At 47.3% G+C, this 19,119-nt stretch overlaps 1 protein-coding gene and 1 long non-coding RNA gene across 10 annotated transcripts in view; one reads left to right on the top strand and one right to left on the bottom strand.

The window, feature by feature from the left end:
• LOC116575181 overlaps nt 1-1,039 on the bottom strand; it is a 35,559-nt gene extending 34,520 nt beyond the window's left edge. For 5 of the 6 annotated variants that reach the window (XR_004279636.1, XR_004279634.1, XR_004279633.1 and 2 more), the window contains exon 1: nt 675-1,039. This is a non-coding gene — a long non-coding RNA (uncharacterized LOC116575181). The other variant, XR_004279637.1, reaches the window with a different exon arrangement.
• A 58-nt stretch (nt 1,040-1,097) lies between these two features.
• TSPYL5 (TSPY like 5) lies at nt 1,098-18,467 on the top strand. 4 transcript variants are annotated; one of them, XM_032316431.1, is made up of 4 exons: nt 1,098-3,374; nt 9,071-9,182; nt 16,885-17,005; nt 17,202-18,466. In XM_032316431.1, the coding sequence occupies exon 1, from the start codon at nt 1,196-1,198 to the stop codon at nt 2,441-2,443; it is 1,248 nt and encodes a 415-aa protein (XP_032172322.1). In that variant the 5' UTR covers nt 1,098-1,195; the 3' UTR covers nt 2,444-3,374; nt 9,071-9,182; nt 16,885-17,005; nt 17,202-18,466. The 4 variants fall into 4 exon arrangements, with proteins under 4 accessions (XP_032172322.1, XP_032172321.1, XP_032172324.1 ...); XM_032316430.1 differs by having other exon boundaries at nt 16,885-18,467; XM_032316433.1 differs by lacking the exons at nt 9,071-9,182; nt 16,885-17,005; nt 17,202-18,466 and adding an exon at nt 8,938-9,062.
• The last annotated feature ends 652 nt before the right edge of the window (nt 18,468-19,119 follow it).

The raw sequence follows: 19,119 nt of genomic DNA, 5'->3' as shown, positions 1-19,119 counted from the left end.
ACTTTCCTCTTGGTCATGGGTCTCACCACTGGTCTCCCCATTTCAAAGTCCTATCACTTGGCTAGTAAGAGCATGGTCTAGAACTCCCTCCAGGAACAAGAGATAGGTTGTCTGGCTGTTTCCATGCAGGATCTAAGAAGTTTCTAGGGCCTCCTCGCTGCCACTGTGGAGGCTCTGACCACATTCCTATTTTACTCCAATTACAGAAGTTCTGACTTGTGGCTTTCACTCCTGGTCCTATATACCTTGAGTGAAAGACCAGCCCTGTAAACCAGGCTTGAGGCAGCTTAGAGGATGTGGGTTATGCTCCTGGGTAGAAGAGAGAATACCCTGCAAGGCTGGCCTTCTGCAGAGCAGGCCTGGGAGGACTATCTACTTGTGAATATAAAGCAAGGTCAAGAGCCAGATAGCTAGATGGATTTGAACCGTGCTTCTATTCCTTACTGTGTAATATCAGGAATACTCCTTGGGGTCCTGGAGCCACAGTTCTCTCATCCGGAAAGTAGGAACACCACCCCCACTACCCTCATTTATCGAGAGGATGCATATACAGCATGGAGTCAGGTGCCTGGTTCATACTGACGCTCACAAAATACTGGTTATTATTTTTATAATCATGGGTAACATCCCACCACCTACCAAATCGCTTTCTGGCCTGGCCCGACGGTACCCACCTCTACATTCTCTGGAGCTCAGGCACCGTGGCAAACCCCTCCGCAAAGCCTTTCAAAGAGAAAACAGAGGGGCCAACAACAGTTTCCTCGAGGCAAATGTCACTAGAGGTAATCAAGGAACGGAAGATGTTTAGTTTAGAAAGAAGATGATGGGGAGGGGGATGGGGATGGACGTGATGGCTGTCGTCATATTGTTTTGTGTGAGAGTGATCAGACGTGCTCTACGAGATGCAGCCGGCACGCTGCGACCCACCGGAAGCAACGAAAGGAAAGCACGCCCGCCTCCAACAGACACAGCGAGGCAGGGTGCGATGGAGGAGGGGGTGTCTGAGAGGGTCGGCTCCTGCGCAGCTGCGGTCGCGGAGCCAATCGCCGCGCGCAGCCCGTCCTCGCGCGACGGTACAGTCGTACAGCCGTGACGTCGACGGTTGCCATGGAGAGGCCCGCTCGCTGGGGACCGCGAGCTGGCGCCAGGGGCGGCGGGGTCGGAGCGTGGCTTTGAAGCCGCTTCCGCTACCACCATGAGCGGCCGAAGTCGGGGTAGAAAGTCTTCCCGCGCCAAAAGCCGGGGCAAAGGCCGCGGCAAGGCCCGAGTCCGCGCTGCTCCTGCCGACGCCCCCCGCGACCCGGACCCGCCACAGTGCCAGAGGCTCGGGGAGGAAACCCAGGCGGCACAGGTGCAGGCTGGCGCGGGTTGGGGTGGCCTGGAAACCGCTGCGCCCGCGCCGTCCCGTCGGCCCGGGGAGGACGCTGCCTGCCGGCTCCCCCTGGACTGTGGCCTCGCGCTCCGGGCCCGAGCTGCGGGGGATCGCGGGCAGGCCGCGACTAGGTCCGGCCCAGGGAAGGCCACATCCCTCTCGGAGCGCCTAGCAACAGACACTGTCTTCGTGGGAACCGTGGGAAGCGTGGGAAGGCCTAAAAATGGCCCCCGCGTTGGAAATCGGCGTGGCCCTGCCGGGAAGAAGGCCCCAGAAACCTGTAGCACGGCGGGGAGGGGGCCGCAGGCCATAGCCGGTGGGAAGCTGAAGAAGGGGGCCACAGGCGAGAATGTCTCCGTCCCCGTGGTAGAGGAAAAGAAGGTGGAGAAGGATGCAGGGTCAGGGCCCCTGGCGACAGATGGCAGCATGGATACGCTGGAGACCGTCCAGCTGAAGCTGGAGACCATGAACGCCCAGGCAGACAGGGCCTACCTTCGGCTCTCGCGGAAGTTTGGGCAGTTGCGACTGCATCACTTAGAGCGCAGGAACCTCCTCATCCAGAATATCCCGGGCTTCTGGGGACAAGCTTTTCAGAACCACCCCCAGCTATCATCCTTTCTGAACAACCAAGACAAAGAGGTTCTCAGCTACCTGAACAGCTTGGAAGTGGAAGAGCTTGGCCTTGCCAGACTGGGCTACAAAATCAAGTTCTACTTTGGGCGCAACCCCTATTTCCAAAATAAGGTGCTCATCAAGGAATATGGGTGTGGGCCTTCGGGTCAGGTGGTGTCTCGTTCTACTCCAATCCAGTGGCTCCCAGGGCATGATCTCCAGTCCTTAAGCCAGGGGAACCCCGACAACAGCCGTAGCTTCTTTGGGTGGTTTTCAAACCACAGCTCCATTGAGTCTGACAAGATTGTGGAGATAATCAACGAAGAACTGTGGCCCAATCCCCTGCAGTACTACCTTATGAGTGAAGGGGCCCGTGCGGAGAAAGGAAAGGAAGGCAGGCAGGGTCCAGCAAGGCAGCCAGTGGAGACCCCAGAGCCTGGGGCAAACAAGTCCAACTGATCCCGCACTGGCCTCCCTACTACCTCCCATTGGACCTGTGCCTAGCTAACCACTCGTGTTTGGCTGTCTGCCTTCTCTTCATATTGGCCTCTGCACTGTATTCCCTTTGGACTTCAGTTATAAGAATATGGTATCTATGATCATGTTCTTTAGCCTCCTTGTGGCCTTCTTGCTTTTTCACATTAGTGTTACATGTTAAATGATCTCAATCCTACTGTTTATATGTTCAGCGCACATGCTTCAAGTGTGTGCTGCCTTTGTCTACATTGCCTGGACCATGATCTTGGCTCTGGCCCTTCCTAGCTGTCTTTAATATGGACACTCGTGAGTCATCCTCAAAGAGGACCAGTGCATCCTCAAGCTCTGCTGCTTCAAGGCCAGTGACTTGCTGAGCTTTGTGTTCATGCTGGCCCTGCGTGCCATCTAGGGCCAGTTTTTTCTGTTGCCACTGCATAATGAAGCTAGCGCACATGGTATTGGCCATCAGCCAAAACTAATTGTTCCAAAGCTCTGGGGTCACCAGCCTAGTTGCCATCACCTGCTGGATCTCTGACTTTGGCCAGGCACCTCTGCTGCCCTGCTGGATATGCAGAATAGCACTTGACTGCTAGGCATGGATGAGGTTAAGGGTGAGAAGCACTATGCCACGTGTTCTATACCATCGTGTGTCTCTTCCTGCTTCTGGGCCCTTCTCCTGTTGAACATTCATCAAGGTCTATACCGTGCCCCGTCACTGTCAGGCCACTGAGACTTGTCTGCGTTGCTATTGGCCCCAGTTGACCTCCGGGTCAGCGAAGACCTCAAGAACTGCCTGTGGACCCAGGCCCCCTGCCAGTGCATGAGACACACACCTTCCAGGAACCCTGCTGCCTACCAGACCGATGGGCGGGTGTGTGGACGTGTGCTCACTGTCATCGTTCCGTGGCTCCAGGTGAGGGTGGGGAATGGACCCACATGTAACCTAGGTACCCTTGTCAACTCCACTTATCCCTTCCTAGCACAGGACCAGAGTGCTATAGTGGGGTTGCTGGGGAAGTGGTATTTCTTATCTGTGGGCCTGCGTCTGCTTCATCGTACACCTCTATACCTTACTTGCCCTTCCTTCATTCCCTCTCTTCCTTCTTTCCCCCCTTCCTCTCCTGTCCTTTTTTCCTCCACTTCTCCCTCCCTTTTTTGTCGCAATATTACCACAGCTCAGAAAGAGAAAACAACTGAGAAACCAGGGTTTTCTGCATACAGCTAGAGAGACAGGTGGGACTTGCTGTGCACACTCACGCACTGGGGAAACAGAGGGTAGAGGAAGCCAGAAGGCCAAGTTGGTCTGTGGTCAGACCTTGGCTCTGACTCCTGGGTTCACTGTATAATTCTCATGTTTAAAATTCTTCTCATGGCTACACATGGGTTAGAATTATAAGCCCTAAGGCAGCAGTGTTGTGGACTAGTGTTTACTCCTGTTCCAACTTTTTTTTTTTTTTTGGTGCCCCTTAAGACCCAGTTAGCCCATACAGTTTCCTCCTCTGTGGTAGCCTCTGGCCGTCTGGCCCTCATTCCCCAGCTTTCTACTCTCAGCAGTCCTTTGCTCTCTTTATTTCTACCTTTAAATACCCTTAGGATAGGCTTCCATCTTGGGGCATGGGGACAGGGTGGGCAGAATCCATTCTGGATCTCCAGGGCTCATTTCCAGTGAGTATAAAAGCTGAGCTGGGCCCTCTTTCTCCTTTGCATGCCTAAGGGTGGAGGGGTAGGACTGTAACTACACATTCCTTCCCCCAATCTCCTTTTCCTTATGGGAGACCTCGTTCTGAGCTCTGCAAGGGCTGGGGAGGCCTTGACTCAAAATTTGTAGAGAGAGATTGCCAGGTGGGGGACTTGGAGCAAAAACATAGGGCAGGAATGAGCCTGGTGTGGAAGGGCCTGGAGATGCTGGTAGAAATGGCTTGGGAAGCCTCAGGGAAAGTATACCTCTCTCTCAGTGAGGGCAAGGACAGGAAGGGGCATTCCCCAGAGTAAGGAGGGGAGAATTAAGGGGTCATGGGTCAATACAGTGCCTGGGTGAGGGTTGCCCACGGTTTTGTCCAATCATTAGTTCATCATTAGTGGATTTTATAAATCACATAAACAAATCCAAAGCAGAATAATGTTACTTTGGATGCTTTCTCTTTTGTTCTAGGTGTGGCCTTGCGTATGTGGAAGATTGATGCTATATGCTGCTTATTTTGCCATAAGTAAAATCTTACCACTTCCCCCATTTTTGCCTAATGGGACAATATAGCTGTATAGGTCTGCTTTTTTTTTTTCTTTCTTTCTTTCTTTTCTTTTCTTTTCTTTTTTTTTCTTTTTTTTTTACTTTTTGCTCTTTATTATGGACATTTTCAGACAAGCACAGAAATGGAGAGGATGGTACCTGGACCCTGTGTACCCGTCACCTAGCTACATCAATTATGATCAGCCTGGTATCTTCCTCTCTTCACCTGTATTGTTGATGGAAAATCCGACACTGTGCCAATTCAACCTTGACTACTTTGGGAGATCAGGACTCTCTTTTGGTGGTGATAGTGGTGGGCCGCACTATCATGATCACATCAGGTCTGCTTTTTGCTTTTTGCTCTGAATGTTAACTAATGAAGTTCCAGAAATGGGCCTTAGAAGTGAAAGTCTTCAGGATAAATAGGGAATCTCAAAAAGAGATGAAAAGATGCTCCCATTCCCCTGTATCCACGAAAGGAGAGAGAGAGAGAGATTGTTCTGTTGTAAATCTTTCAAAGACTGATAGAATAAGGTGCTTACCTGAGACCCTTCACCAGAATATCAGTCTTTTTTGCCTGAGAAAGATGGAGGCTTGTGTGACTGTTAGAAATATCATCAGCTTGTCCTGGTTTCATAATATAACTGGTCTTAGAAGTATAATTTGGAAATTGTTTCTGTGTTCTGTGAAAATAACCTCCCAAAAGCAATCAGTTACTGGTTGTCTTGGTAATTTGACACCCTGGTAATAATGCAATTATTCCTTTGTTCCCAAACAGTATAAATAGTTGTAAGCTTGCATGCATTATGGAAAAATAAAAGCCTGTATCTCTGTTATATTTTTTATTTTAAAAAAAGAGTTGGAAGGTGGAGCTGAGGCTGCATAGTTGAGGGGATGTATACGTTGGCCTCAAAGAGTGATTCGTAGGTCTAAGGCCCTGGTGTGACTAGCTACAGAACAATGATTCTCATGCCCTTAGCAGAAATTGAGACTCTGTGGTTCGTTCTGGGAGGAAGACAGGTCATTCTTGTTTTTAACGAGTTTTCCAGATGATTTTAGTGGAAATCCAGTGTTTCTCAAATTTTGAATTTTGAATTGTGTGAGGAATCCTGTGAAACTATGAATTCCGATTCAGTAGTCCAGGGTGGAACCTGAGATTCTATATTTCTAACAAAATTTCAGGTGATGCCAGTGCTGGTGGTTTGTGAACTGTACTTCGAGTAGCAGAGCAAGTGACATTCAAGTCCCATTCAGACTAGAGTAATAGTGCTCTGGTTGCACTATTGGAATGATCCGAGAAGCTTAAATATATAGCCGGAGCTCTGCATAAATGCCAACTAAATCGGAATGTGGGAAGGGGTTGGTCCAGGTCTAGGTGTTTTAGAAACATCCCACATGATTCTATTGTCTAGCCAGGGTTGAGAACTAGGGTCTCTGATGCTGTTCATAATGCATCTATAAGAAGGCTAATTCTATTCATCAGGGGAAGCAGCCACAGCAACAAAAGGCCACGAAAAGCTGCCCAGCAGAAAACAGTTGGAAAAAATTAGAAGTGGGTTGTTAAATGCCCCCCCCAAATTGGTTTATGTGATAAAGGGCATGATTCAATAAATACGCAGTGTTCAGAGCATAGTAGGTGTTCAAATATTAAACGAATGTATGAGTTTAAAACACAGTTTTAAAGGGTTTTAGTGGGTCAAATGCCTCAGGGCTAGTCTGGTATTAAATTTGCAAAAAAGCAGGCCAGATTTGTTTCATGAGGGTATATGTATGTATTCGTTTGTTGGGGCTGCCGTACTGAAGGAACCCCGATGGGGTGGCTTAAATAACAGAAATTGACTTGCCCCGTTTTGGAGTCTAGAAGTGTCGGATCAAATTGTGAGCAGGGTTAGTTTCCTCTAAAGGCCTCTCTCCCGGCTTGTAGGTGGTCCTCTTCTCTCTGTCTACACGCGGCCTTCCCTCTGTGTGAGCCTGGGAGCGGTGGGCCGAGGTGGAGATGGTGTGTGACTGGTCTGCAGAGCTAGATTGTTTACTTGGGAGCGCAGGCCTAGTGCAGCTGCATCTTTGAAGGGCAGTGGGAGGAATCAGGATTTTTATGCAGAATCTCCCAATTTTGAATGCTTTCAACTAAAAAACAATTTTTTTTAAATACCCATTAGTGATATGTGGAATGTGAAAGGGTCTGGAGAGCCGCCTCTATCTGATGCTCAAGCATCTTGGGATTCATGCAGAGGCCTCTGGGGTTATACGTTAGAAGGGACTCTCTGCCCAATTCAGCTCACACACTCGCGTCTTCAGAGGTGCAAAGCCTTCACTCCCTGGCCCCCCTTTCATGCCCCTCTCTTTGGTTCTTTGGAGATCTTCTCTGATCTGGGGTTCACTACCTCCCCATGGGCTCATTCATTCATTGCCTCCTGTATGTGCCATTCTCAGTTGTAGACATGAACTATGTTCATAGCTGTGAACAAATAGCACTTTGAATTCTGCCCCCCTTCTAGGTTTCAGTCTCTCAGATTTTGCCTGGAATTGTCAGTCAATCTCTTTTTTTCCCTTTTCCTGCATAGGGCTGCTGAGTGTTTTAGGTCCATATGGGAACTAAAGGAAGCCTCTTGCTATCTGACTTCTAAGAATTCACAGGGCAGTTAGGTTTTTAATAACCCGGAAAGTGAGGGCATTTTGCAGTAATTCTTGTTAGACTGAATCCCTCACCTTTTCCTCAACTTTGAGTTTTATTACAAAAGGCCGCTTTCTGGTTTCTAAACTTGTTACTGGGTGGGCTTTTTTGGGAGTTATGAGGAGTTTGATTATGCCATGGGTGAGGGAGGAGACAAAACTAGTCTTACTCGTAGCTTATGGCAAGTTTTTATCAGCTTCGGACTGTCTCTCCTTACACTTTGGGCTTCCTGCCTCTGGTCTACACCAGTTTGCAACCAGGCAGGGAGGCACACTGATAAGGGGTGGCCTCACCTAGGGAGGAAACTTTGCCCTCATTTGTCCCTTTGAAAGTTGTGGAAACTCCTCCTGCCCTCTCACCCCTTGAGATCTGGGCCTTTGTGAACCACTGTTACTGATGGGTGGCTCATACCCCTCAGGGGTTGGGGCAGCAAAAAAACCAAAAATAAAAATAAACAAATGAAAAAAAAGAGAGAGAGAGAGAGAGAAAATCCAGGCTATTAAGTCTATGGCTTTTATCTCTCTTTGTCCTTAGCATCTTCATTTCTGCTTTTGGAATCTTCTGCAGCCATATTTCACCATTCGGGGTCCCAACTCACTTCTGCTGATTCATTTTCACCCGAAACTCTGACTTTGTGCTTGTGGACCCCAGATCCACATTCTCTGGTCGGGTGTTCGGTTACATACTCTACAAGGCTCCAACCTTGAATTCCTTCTCTCCCTGCCTCCTGTCAACCTGGTTCTCAGCTGAGCCTTGAGAAATATGACAAAATAGCCCCCATCGGTGTGACACTTGACGTAGTCTCTTACATTATCTCAATTGTAACAACTATCTGGTAAGATGGCTCGAAGAGCTTAAATGACTTGACCAAAACCACTGAAGTAGTAGTAAGCAGTAGAGCCAGAACCCAAACTCAGGTCTGCCAAATCCAGACTTCATCCATACCTGGAATGGTAAACAGGTGGCCCAAGCAGATAGATACCTGGTACTACGAATCTAGGCACTTCTTACCACAGAACCTGTTATTAAGCCTTCGCATAGTGCATCAGAACCCTCAGCGCAGCACTCTGGTCAGTCCCAGCCAGTTGCAGTTGGCACGTAGGTGTGAACCTTCTTGACCATCCAAACGAGAGCCCGCCCGCAGAGCTCAGTTAGCAGCAGGGCTGGCTGAGGTTGGGTGACCCAGAACAGCGGCTGAGGCTTCCTTTAACTGCTTTGTTCTACGGTTAGGCTCGGCTTAAAGTTTCAATACCTGAAGATGAATGATTTGGAAAAAAGGAGATAATTTTTCTCCCGTAACAAGAAGTCTGGTGTAACAAGAAGTTACAGGCTTGCTTCAGTGGCTCTGTGATATGAGGGCTCTGGTCCATTCCGGCTCTTCCTCTTCTCTTGGCTGTCTTATGATTCCCCAGCCTCACTTAAAGGTGGGCAGGGAGGAGGAGAGGGAGATCTTCTCACATGTCTCTGTCCTTTTCAGGGATGAAAATCTTTGCCAGTAGTCCCTGCTGGATCTCAGGAGACATGAGTTAGGTTCCTTGGGCCAGGAATGGGTCACACTCTCACACTCTATTTCAGGGAAGCATAGTGCTGCCATCAGAGAATAAGGAGAGCTCAAGTGGTTGGAACGGATGGGAGATGTTAGTCACCTGTAGGTTCATCCTTTCTGGAGCTGTGTGGCTATGCCGCTGACACGCATATCACCTAATAGTTGGAAGCACCGTGTACGCACGCTGTCCCTGCCTCAGCTCCCCGGGCACCTCTTCTGACAAGAAGGCTCTACCAGTGCTTGGTGTTCCATGTCTCATCTCCTCCATTACACGGTAAGTGCTCCTCCTGCCACGCAATGCCTTTCTGGTTTTCCTGTCTCCCATAGCATCTCACTCAGAGTTCACTCAACATCTGATGCCTGTGGTCGATAAATGCTTACTGCAAATGCAGTAAGTCAGTAATCTTTCTAAAATGTAAATTTGATTATGTCAGTCACCTGTTCAAAACCTTCAGGAGTAAGGTTCAAAATCCTAAGAAGAATATTTTCTACTTTAAACTTTTTTATTATGAAGAATTTCAGTATACATAAAAATTGACAAACCACAATGATTACTTTTTAAGTATACTTTTTAAGTTCAATGATTTTTAACCTTGTGCCATATTTTTTGTCTCTCTCTCTCTCTATATATATATATATCTATGTTTTGGTGAACAATTTGAAAATATCTTGCTTGACCCTTCACCCCTAAATACTCAGCATCCATCTCATAAAAAAGGATTTTCTCCTGTGTAAACCTAAGACTATTATCACACTGCAGAACACAGTTCCTAAATGCCACCTAGTATCCAGTCCATATTTAGATTTCTCCACTGTTCCCAAGATTATCTTACAGTAATGTTCAGGCATTTTTCTAGTGATCTCTTCAATCTTTTTTGAACAAAATCCCCTCACTTTTGTCCCCCTCATAACATCGACTTTCCGAAGAAGTTGGGTCAGTTGTCTTACAGGATATCCCCAATTCCAGATTTTTCTGACTTTATCTTCCTGGTGTCAGTTAACTTTTTCCTCTGTCTCCCGTATTTCTTGTAAGCCAAGGATGCAGATGGAATGCCTTTGGCGAGAGTACACAGATGACGCAGGTACTTAACAGTGCATCACTCTGGAAGGCGAAGTGACAGCTGGTCCCACTGTCATGCTGTTTGTTTGCTCTCTTGGTTAAGATGGTGATCACCATATTTCTCTCTCCCAGTTTAGCAGGAAATCTCTGAAATTACTGTAAGGATACTGTTGCCTTAAACTTTCATCCCAAGGTTTTAACAGCCATTGATGACATTTGCCCAAACCCATTATTTCACTATGGGTTGTGAAGTAGTGACTTTCTAATCTTGGCATTTCCTTTACATGTGTTATCTTGTATTTTTCTGTAAGGAAGACTTTATTCTCATCATCTAGCAATGAACTCTACTTCCTTCTGAAAGGCAGTGTAAATGCTTCGTTTATTCCTTTTATTATCTATTTTCAGAAGCAGAAGTTGGTGTAAAATTGTCTCTAATGGTTTCAAATAAGGGCATGTTTTTCTTTTCTCTTTACTTTCACTGTGGACTTCTGGGGTTTTATTTATTTAATGTCTTATGATCAATGACAGCCATTTTTTCTTTTGGATACTCAACTGACCTGCATTTTGCCACTAACTTTTTTACCAGACTCCTTTGTCCTTGTCCCTGATTTTCTCCCTTTGCACCCCTGTGCTGTGAGGCAGCCAGTGTGAATCAGTGTGAATCATTTCCGGGTTTCTGGATGCCCACTGTGCTCTTTGACACACTGAATTGTTTGCACAAGTTGTTAGTGTAGGAAGAAAGACCTTGCAGCCCTTCTCAAATATGGCTCAGATATTCTTGTACTGGGTTGTAGCTTTTAATCTGAGTTATTCCTTCTTTTTTCTTAATGTCCACACAATATTCTGTCCACACTTCAATTTACGATCTCTAATGCAGTGACTTGCTATTGTCTGTTTATCAGAGACTGTGAGATCCTTGAGGCCACAGAGTAATAAAGACAAGTAGTATGTCTTAGTCATTTTTGTATTCTTACAGTTCAGGGACTTATACATAGTAGGTGCTCATTAACCAGTTGAATGAGTGAGCAAATGAATGGTCCTTAAAGATTCCTTAAGGCATCAGTGGCAAACTACAGAGAGGCTGGAAGTGCCCAGAAGCAGAGGTTGGGAATAATTTCAGGTGAAGGGAAGCATGAACCGAATACAAATGGGTTAAAGGGTGGTGGTGGGGGCGGACTATCACCGGTACAAAGCCTCAGGCAAGAATCTTAGTGGTACCGAATTACTCTGGCAGCATATTGGAAAGCAAGCAGGAAAATGGAAGTGAGCAGGGAAGCAAAAGAATTATGTTGGAAATGTACCACATGTGGTGGGCTTTAGTGATGTCCCACACATGATGCTCATCAGAAGCAAGAAAAGGCGAAGCTGATTTGATTCTGCCAGTGACTTTTTCTCACAAAAATTTTTTTGACAGAGAGCGAGAGTGCACAGACAGTAGGAGCAGGATAAAGCAGGTTCCCCGCTGAGCAGGAAGCCCAATGAGGGGCTCGATCCCTGGACTCTGAGATCATGACATGAGTTGAAGACAGAGGCCTAACCCATTGAGCCACCCAGGCTCAGTTAAGAAACTTGCTCAGGTTTTCTCAGCCAGAATTCTTTGGCTCCCTTTCTTACTCTTTATATATGGATATATACACATAGTGTGGGCTCTCCTAAGAGGTCCCATGAATTTAAAGGACTTCAAAAGATTAGGTTAGAACAAAGGCAATCACTAAAAGAGTGATAACACTGAAAAGCAAGCTGGACAAGTTAAACTGGCAAAATGGAACCCAGTAGAGGATCTAGCAGAACGTTAGCTTGAGCTTCAGTAGGAGATAGCCTCAAGTCCCGGACTGTTGGGAAAATGTGGTCATCAAAGCCCACTGCTGCTTTGCCTGGTGGAGTAGCACCAGACACTTCATGAGAAAATCCAGAACACTTAGGGGGAGAAAGGTACAAGACAAGGCCTTTGAAACCTCATAACATTCTAGAGATCGTGATCACAGAGCAGACCCTTTCTCAGGAAGTGAGGTTGTAGGGCCTTGCTGTGTCATGGAGAGAGCTCTTCAGTTCTGTCCCGAGGACCCGTCTTTCCATCAGTGCCACCGTTGGCTTATGGAGCATTTATTCATGCAGCTAGCATTGATGTGAAGAAGACTGTGCTCCTACACATTTTCCCCGTCATTCTCAGCAAGAGGTCTTCTCTGACTCCTTGATAAAATTCCCACCCCTACTGTTAACTCTATTCATCCTCACAGTTCCCTTGTCCTTCATGGGATTTGTCACAATTGGTGACTATGGTTGTGTCTTTGAGATTGTTTCTTCCTCTCTACTATAAACCCTTAAAGATCTTTGTTCATTCTTGAATCCCAGGTACGTACACATGGACAAAGACTTTGATCTGGTGGAAGTATTGGTCTTATGAGCCATGGCCCATTAAGATGGCAGATTGGATGGACCATATCTTGGAGTTGTCCCATGGCAGAAGCTGTCTCTACCTAACTGTGCATTGAGACTTGGAGAATCCATTTTGTAGAGCACATACCACATGCTGGGCACAGTGGTAGGCACATTTAAACACATCACCACAACAGTTCTTTTATTATCCTCATTTTCCAGATGAGATGAAAGAGCCCAAGAGACTTTAGATAACTTGTTTAATGTTATGTCAGTTGTAATTCTTGGGGCTGGGAGGGGAGTGCCTTGGCCACTGTTCTGTCCTACCTCTCAGGCTGGGACTTGCAGTGTGATTTGGCGAGTTGGACAAACATGGTCTCCTGTCTTCAGAAGAGAGGGAGGAGGGTGCGTGACTCAAGATAGACTTCAAGCTCTTCAGGGAGTAGTTATCACTGTCCAGGGAGTGGAAATGTGTGTGTGTGTGGGGGGCACATCTGCGTGTGTGCCCAGGGAGGGTGTAAGAGTGGCCAACAAGGCAGCTTTGGAATAAGCCCACAGAGCGGTAGTCTGCATGCTGCTTGTCCACGGGCCCACAGTGCCCAGAGGCTGCCAGGGCTCGTGTGCTTGCTTGGATCACTGCCCACTCAGCAGAGGAGTCAGCATTTTAAAGACTCCTAGCTGTGGGTAGCTTGTGGGAAACAGACTCTCTCGGCTTGAAGCAGCTCAGAAGGAGTAGGCCTCTATTAAGGCCCTGAGCAGATGGTGAGGCGGGGAGGCTGAGTCACAGGAGGCAGCAGGCGCAACAAAAGGCCATCGCAACTACTAACGGAGGGGATTTGTTTGTGTAGAGGCAACACAGGCCTGCAGGTCATAAGCTGTTCTTTGAGCTTCAGCCTCCCACACAGACAGCTGTCTCTATCTCTGCTCTTGTCTCCAGCTAGGAAAGATGGTGACAAGTCATTCTTTCTTGACATTCCACAGGGGTGTTTCCCTATTCCCGAAAAGCTCACTGACCCTTCTGCTCCACGTAGGGACCGTGGGGAGGGAAAGAAAGCAAGGCAGCTAACACTTACTGAGCACCTCCTACATGCTCAACTGTGACACATGGAACATTTTCACCATCTTTTGTTTTTTTTTTCTTTTTACAGTAATGAGCTTATGAAGTGTCCATTTTTATCTACATTTTACCGTTAATAATATTGACCCTCTGAAAGTTAAGAAACTTGCTCAGGTTTTCTCAGCCAGAATTCTTTGGCTCCAGAACTTCTGTCCTTTCCATTTGGTCATAGTTCTCCCTCCCAGAAGAAGGCGGCAGACATGGTTGCTTTGAGCTGCAAGTAACAAAAACCTAATGGGGACCTAGAGTGTAGGGGCAGTTACTGTTGCCATAATAAAGAATTTGGAAGCAGGGGGTCCCATGGTTAGTTTAGCTGTTCAGTTATTTTATCAAGTCCCCAGACTCTTTCTGTTTTCCCAGTCCTTCTCTTCTAACATCTTGGCATACACTCGGCAAGGACTTTTTGTCCTCAAACTTGTCTCATGGTCTCAGTTCCAGCTGCTTCAGTTCCAGACATCATATTCTCAGAGACAGTGTCCAAAATAGGGAAGTAGCAAAACCGGTAAAGAGGAGCTTCTCCAGTACAACACTCTCTTTTGACCAGGGAAGAAAATATTTCCTGAAGTCTCTAGTGCACTTTCCCTTACATCTCATTGGCCAGACATGAGTCGTGTGTGTGTGTGTGTGTGTGTGTGTGTGTGTGTGTGTGTGTGTGTATTCCCACTTAGACCAGTTCCTGGCAAAGGGGGACATTACTGCCATGACTCACTCAGATTAACCATAACCAGGACTAGTTCCTCCACTTTGCCTGCAAGGAGGAAGGGAACTTGGCTGTGGGGTCGGCACTTGCCCCATGGTAGTAAGGCCAAGGGCTCCTCAGGCTCCATGACGGCCATAGCCAGGACAAAACAGCTGGGAGAACTGAAGACATTTACTGAGTATTCGCAGGTTTAGAACAGCAGGCCTGTTTTGTTCCCTTTCTGATCTCAGGTGTTAGTTAGACACCGTGGTGGGTTGAAAGAATGATAGGATATAGGCTTGCACGTACTTTATAATCTAACTGGGGGAGAAGTGAAATAACAACGAACAATTAAATAAAAGCATGAACCGAAAGCTTCACAAAAGCCAGCATAGGATCAAATGGTCTCTGGGTCAGAGGGCAATTCAGCAGATTCTTCTCAAAAGTGTTTTGTGAGTTTCTTTGTTATACTCATAACTGGATGGAAGCATTGTAAACACTTTTCAGCCAGTGGGATTTATTAGTGTATCCTCTGCTGGTTTCTGTTGTTTCCTTCCAAAGAAAATGCCTAAATTTTTCAATGATTTGAGGATATTCTGGGCCAAGGAAATTATTTTTAGGTGTTGAATACGATATTGCTGGCCACCCAGAAAAAATATTTGGTGCTTCAGCAAGAGATGTGTACCAGTCATAAACTTATGTATGAATTCTGGTAGCTTCACTGTGTAAGGTTGACATTTTATGATTTTTTTTTTCCTTTTGTGGAGGGTTCCCCGTGGAACTAAGCAGTATTCAAATTAAGCATGAACATTCATTTCAACTGTTACATTAGAGGCATTTGAATAATGCTTAACAAAATGCCACAACAGCCAAAACTTTAATCTGGTCTCTGATTAAAGGCAATCTTCTCAATCTGGCCTCAGTTCCTAGAGTAATCCTTTGAACAGATTAGACACTAACACATACTTTGCTGATAATTGTGTGCTGATTCTATAATAAATTGGTTGGGAGTAGTTACCAGTTGAAACTCCAAACTCCTAACTCCAAATGGTGACTCAGAATGTGGACCCTCATTCCTCTAGAGTTCCAGCTGAGTGACTTTCCCCACAGGCACTTTGCTAAGATCACCATTTGGGAACCGCCCCCCAGCCTCCCACCCTTTTTATTTTTGGGCTTTTGTTATATGATCTTCTCAGAGAAGCGTACCTTAATTTTTCCAGCCTCTTCTCTATTGGGGACTGGAATCACGCCCAGTAGTCATTTTGCAGGCTCCCTTTTCAGGGACTGTTCTAGTAAGAATGGGCTCTACGCGCTTTGCTACCTCACTCCACCCTGTTGCAGATCTTAAATGCTCCTCTGCCCTAGTTGAGCTAAAGCCATAGTGATCCACGCCAGTCTAAAGAGTGCCAAACAGTCTCATCTATGCGTTGTTGTCTGAGTACTCCAGTAGCTTCTGGGCCAGTGAGCAATTGGGGAAAGTGTTGTAGCTTTCTTGGCTAAAGAAAAAGGGTAAGACTCAGATTGCAGAACGTGCTTATCTTATGGCTGCCTTCCGGGCTACAGTGGAAGGTCTTCGAAACCAAAACTGGAACTTCAGCAGACCCAAGAAAGAGCAGTAGGTATGCGCTGAGGTCTAAGCAAGGCTGACTAGAGTCACTGGCTTTGGGTACTTGGCGATGACATCATATGTTCCAGAATGGTTAATCGCTAAATGTTTACCAAAGTAAGGTTGGAGGCCTATAGAGTTGTGGGAAAGATGTGTAATGGGAGGTTGTAGAGTACAGTAGTTAAGACTTGGAATCAGGCATGTCCGGGTTCATATCCAAACTCTGATAGTTACTAATTAGTATGTGCCACTTTGGTAGGTACTTAGCTTCTCTAAGCTCCATTTGTTCTTGTTTATTAATCTGTAAAATAGAGACAAAAGTTCTGAGTTAGATGGAAGTCAAAACACAAGACTGAAAAGAATTAAATTATTTTAGTATGTACAACTGAAAAGTCCGCAGGCAATCTGGGCTTCAGATAGAGCTTGATCCAGGGACTCAAACGATCTCTTTTTTCAGCTTTCAACTTTTCTTTCTTCTGTATTAACCTCATTCTCAGGCAGGTTTTTCCCCTCCTAGTGGCAAGCTGGCTATTTGATGCTCTAGACCCACAAATATTACCCTTTTAGCAACTTTAATGAAGAAAAAGGTATTTCTCCCCTTCTAGTTCTCCCCTTCTCTGCCTCAAAAAAAAAAAAAAAAAAAGTCCTGCGATTGCCTCTTTCGGTTCATTGGTCATTATGTACACTTGAGCCACTTGCCAAGCAGTGGGTTACTGCCCAGCCCTAGAGCCCGGAATGGGATCAGTCCCACCCAAGCTCCGAGGACTGACCATAGAGAAAGGATGAGTTTTTTTCCCAGATGAAAATAGTGGTACCAGTACCAGAGAAAGGGGGATGGATGCTGGGCAGGCAAAGCCAGCAGATGCCCACAGAATGGCAGTTCACTCCCCAGTCATCCTCATTAAAAAGAAAGTGGGAAGGGCAGGAACAAAAAAACTTAATACGAAGATCAAGTGCCAACAACTCCTTATCTTGTCTGTCTTCACAGTTTGACAGTCTTTACACTATAGAAATTTGGTCACAGCTTGAATGTGACCTATAACCCACATTGCTTTAAGCTCTCAAGGCAGTAAGCCTTGTTGTTGTTGTTGTTATTATTATTCTCTCAAGGTTTTGGTATTTTTCTTCTGTATTCTAGGGTGTGTCTCTTGCCTGCAGATAATCCAGACAGTGATTGCTGATGTGGGCACGTGAGGCTGGGAAGAGCAGGGCCCGCAGCTACTCCTGACATACAAAGAGGGCTCCTTCAGGGGGCAGAGGTGTGGGGCCTTTCACCTGGGGCTGCTGGGAGCCACATGAGACTGGCTAGTCCCTCAGAGAATCCAGGGATGGGATTCTGGGATTTCCTGGGAGCCACGTGACTTTCCATGTACCTCAGAGAGGTTTGGGAGATTTTACTCCTCTTTTCCTGGGCCAGGGGCCTGCCCTCATTCCTCCTCTTGGTTCCCATTCCAGGGCTTACATGTCTGTAAATCCCTCTTCTCTACACAGCGGTGTGTTCCTCTGTGGATGAGTCACACGAGTCACCCCTTGTGAGTGTGGGTGGCAGAGGGACACACAGGCGGGTGAGTGTCTTCCAACACTGGATGGTGTCTGTTAATGGATGCATGTTGGACGGCCACACGGATGAAGTCCCTGAGGCTCGGGGAGACGGCAGGATTTACCTTAGGACAAAGAGCCCAACAGAATTGGAAGGAACTTATGACAACATGGGGAAGATTGTTCCCGTGAAATGTTGCACAGAAACTTATTACAAGGATACCAGTTGGAGAAAGAGGTGAGCTCTATTTGGTGATGGTAGTGGGTTCTGTGTCCTTCCTTCTAGGCTGGGCTGTGGTGAGTAAGGAGGCCCGTGAGAGAACTAAGACAATTTTAGATGAATTGCTCAAAATATGAGACTAAGAGAAAAGGAGGCAGGACATAGAAGGGGCAGGAGCTAATTAGGTTGTGGTAGGTGAGCGTCTAGATAATTTCACCCTGGAGTCCCAAGTAGCTGGGCCTGGGAGCCAAGCAGGGAAAACACTTCCTCCTTTAGCAATTAGGCGGAATGTGGGGGGGATGCTTCTTAGCCTTGGGCCAGAGTGAGAAGCAGGAAGCAAGGAAGCTTTGCTCTGAGGATGAGGGTTTGGGGTAGAGGAAGCAGAGACCACCCAGGAGGGCAGCCTTTCCTGTCCCTAGGTGGGAGACCCAGGAGACTGCATAGAATCTCTCAGACCTTCGAACACCTCTGTTTCCTTCATCTGTGCTCCAGCTTCGCGCTGTACTGGAGCCAGCTGTGTGAGGACAGGCGTGGGAGGGTAGGTGATGAAGTGACAGGGACGATGCAGGGCCAGAGGGGAAAGCCCAGACCTCAGGACTGAGGTCTTCAGCAGAGAAATCTCTTCTTCCTCATGCTGGGGAGGTGGTTGCTAGGCATGGACTGGAGACCCGAATTACAGGATGACCCCCGGAAGTCCTTTTAGCCCTCTGGGGGATGTTCAGCCTGCTTCTGGGCTCAGGCAAGGTTTGGGCCCTGTTTTCCTGCCCTGCAGGAGGACCACTCTGAGGTCATCCCTGCCCTCCATCCCTGCCCCTACACACACTTCTAAATCCTGGAGCACCCCAGGCTCTGGCCCAACCTAAAGAAACTATTTGTTCTCTTGAGCTTTATTCTGATTCCATAGCACAGAAGGAAAAAAAGTCCAAAACAAAAAGTAAAACCATTTTAAACAACTGGTGGTTTTGTTTTGGTTATTTTTGGAAGGGTTTATGTTGGGGGGAAGGTGTGGAGGGGGGACTTCTTCATTCCTGCAAAATCTAAATCAATGAAAATTTAAAACAGGCTCCCAAGAGGACATTGAAAAATCTCAACCCAGGATAAACTGAAAGCTACATTTTCATCCCCCAAAATGAGGGCTTTCTGATGGAGCTGTTGGCAGCTCCGCTCCACAGCCTGGCCCTAGGCTGCAACATTGTTTATTTGAAGATGAGGATGCAGCTGGGGTGGCCCCTCTTGGGGGCTGCGGTCCCCACAGCACAGAGCCCTCCCTGTCTCCTGCTAGTGAGGCCCTCCCTCCCACAGAGCCCTTGCTCTGGGCCCCACTGCTGCGGGGCTCTCGCTGCACATCAGTCCTGGGCATCTGCCATCATCTCCCTTTGCCTTTGAAGGAAGATGCTGCTGCTTTCCTCCTGCCTCTCTTCAGGACGGAGGGCCGGGAGGCCCAGGGGGGGTCTTTCTGCCTGCAAAGGAGTGGGTGCGGCTGTGGGCAGGAAAGGGAGGAAGCCCACTGGAGGCTGCAATGAAAGGTGAAGCCACAGGAGGCGCCTTGGGACCTGTCTGCTGCACCCCATGCCTCTTAACCCCGTGGTGGTGGTCTGCAGGCTGACAGCTCAG

The sequence above is a fragment of the Mustela erminea genome, chromosome 16, assembly GCF_009829155.1.
Source record: "Mustela erminea isolate mMusErm1 chromosome 16, mMusErm1.Pri, whole genome shotgun sequence".
Lineage (NCBI taxonomy): Eukaryota > Metazoa > Chordata > Mammalia > Carnivora > Mustelidae > Mustela > Mustela erminea.
The sequence above is the reverse complement of the archived record's forward strand: the minus strand, read 5'-3'. Positions and strand labels throughout refer to the sequence as shown.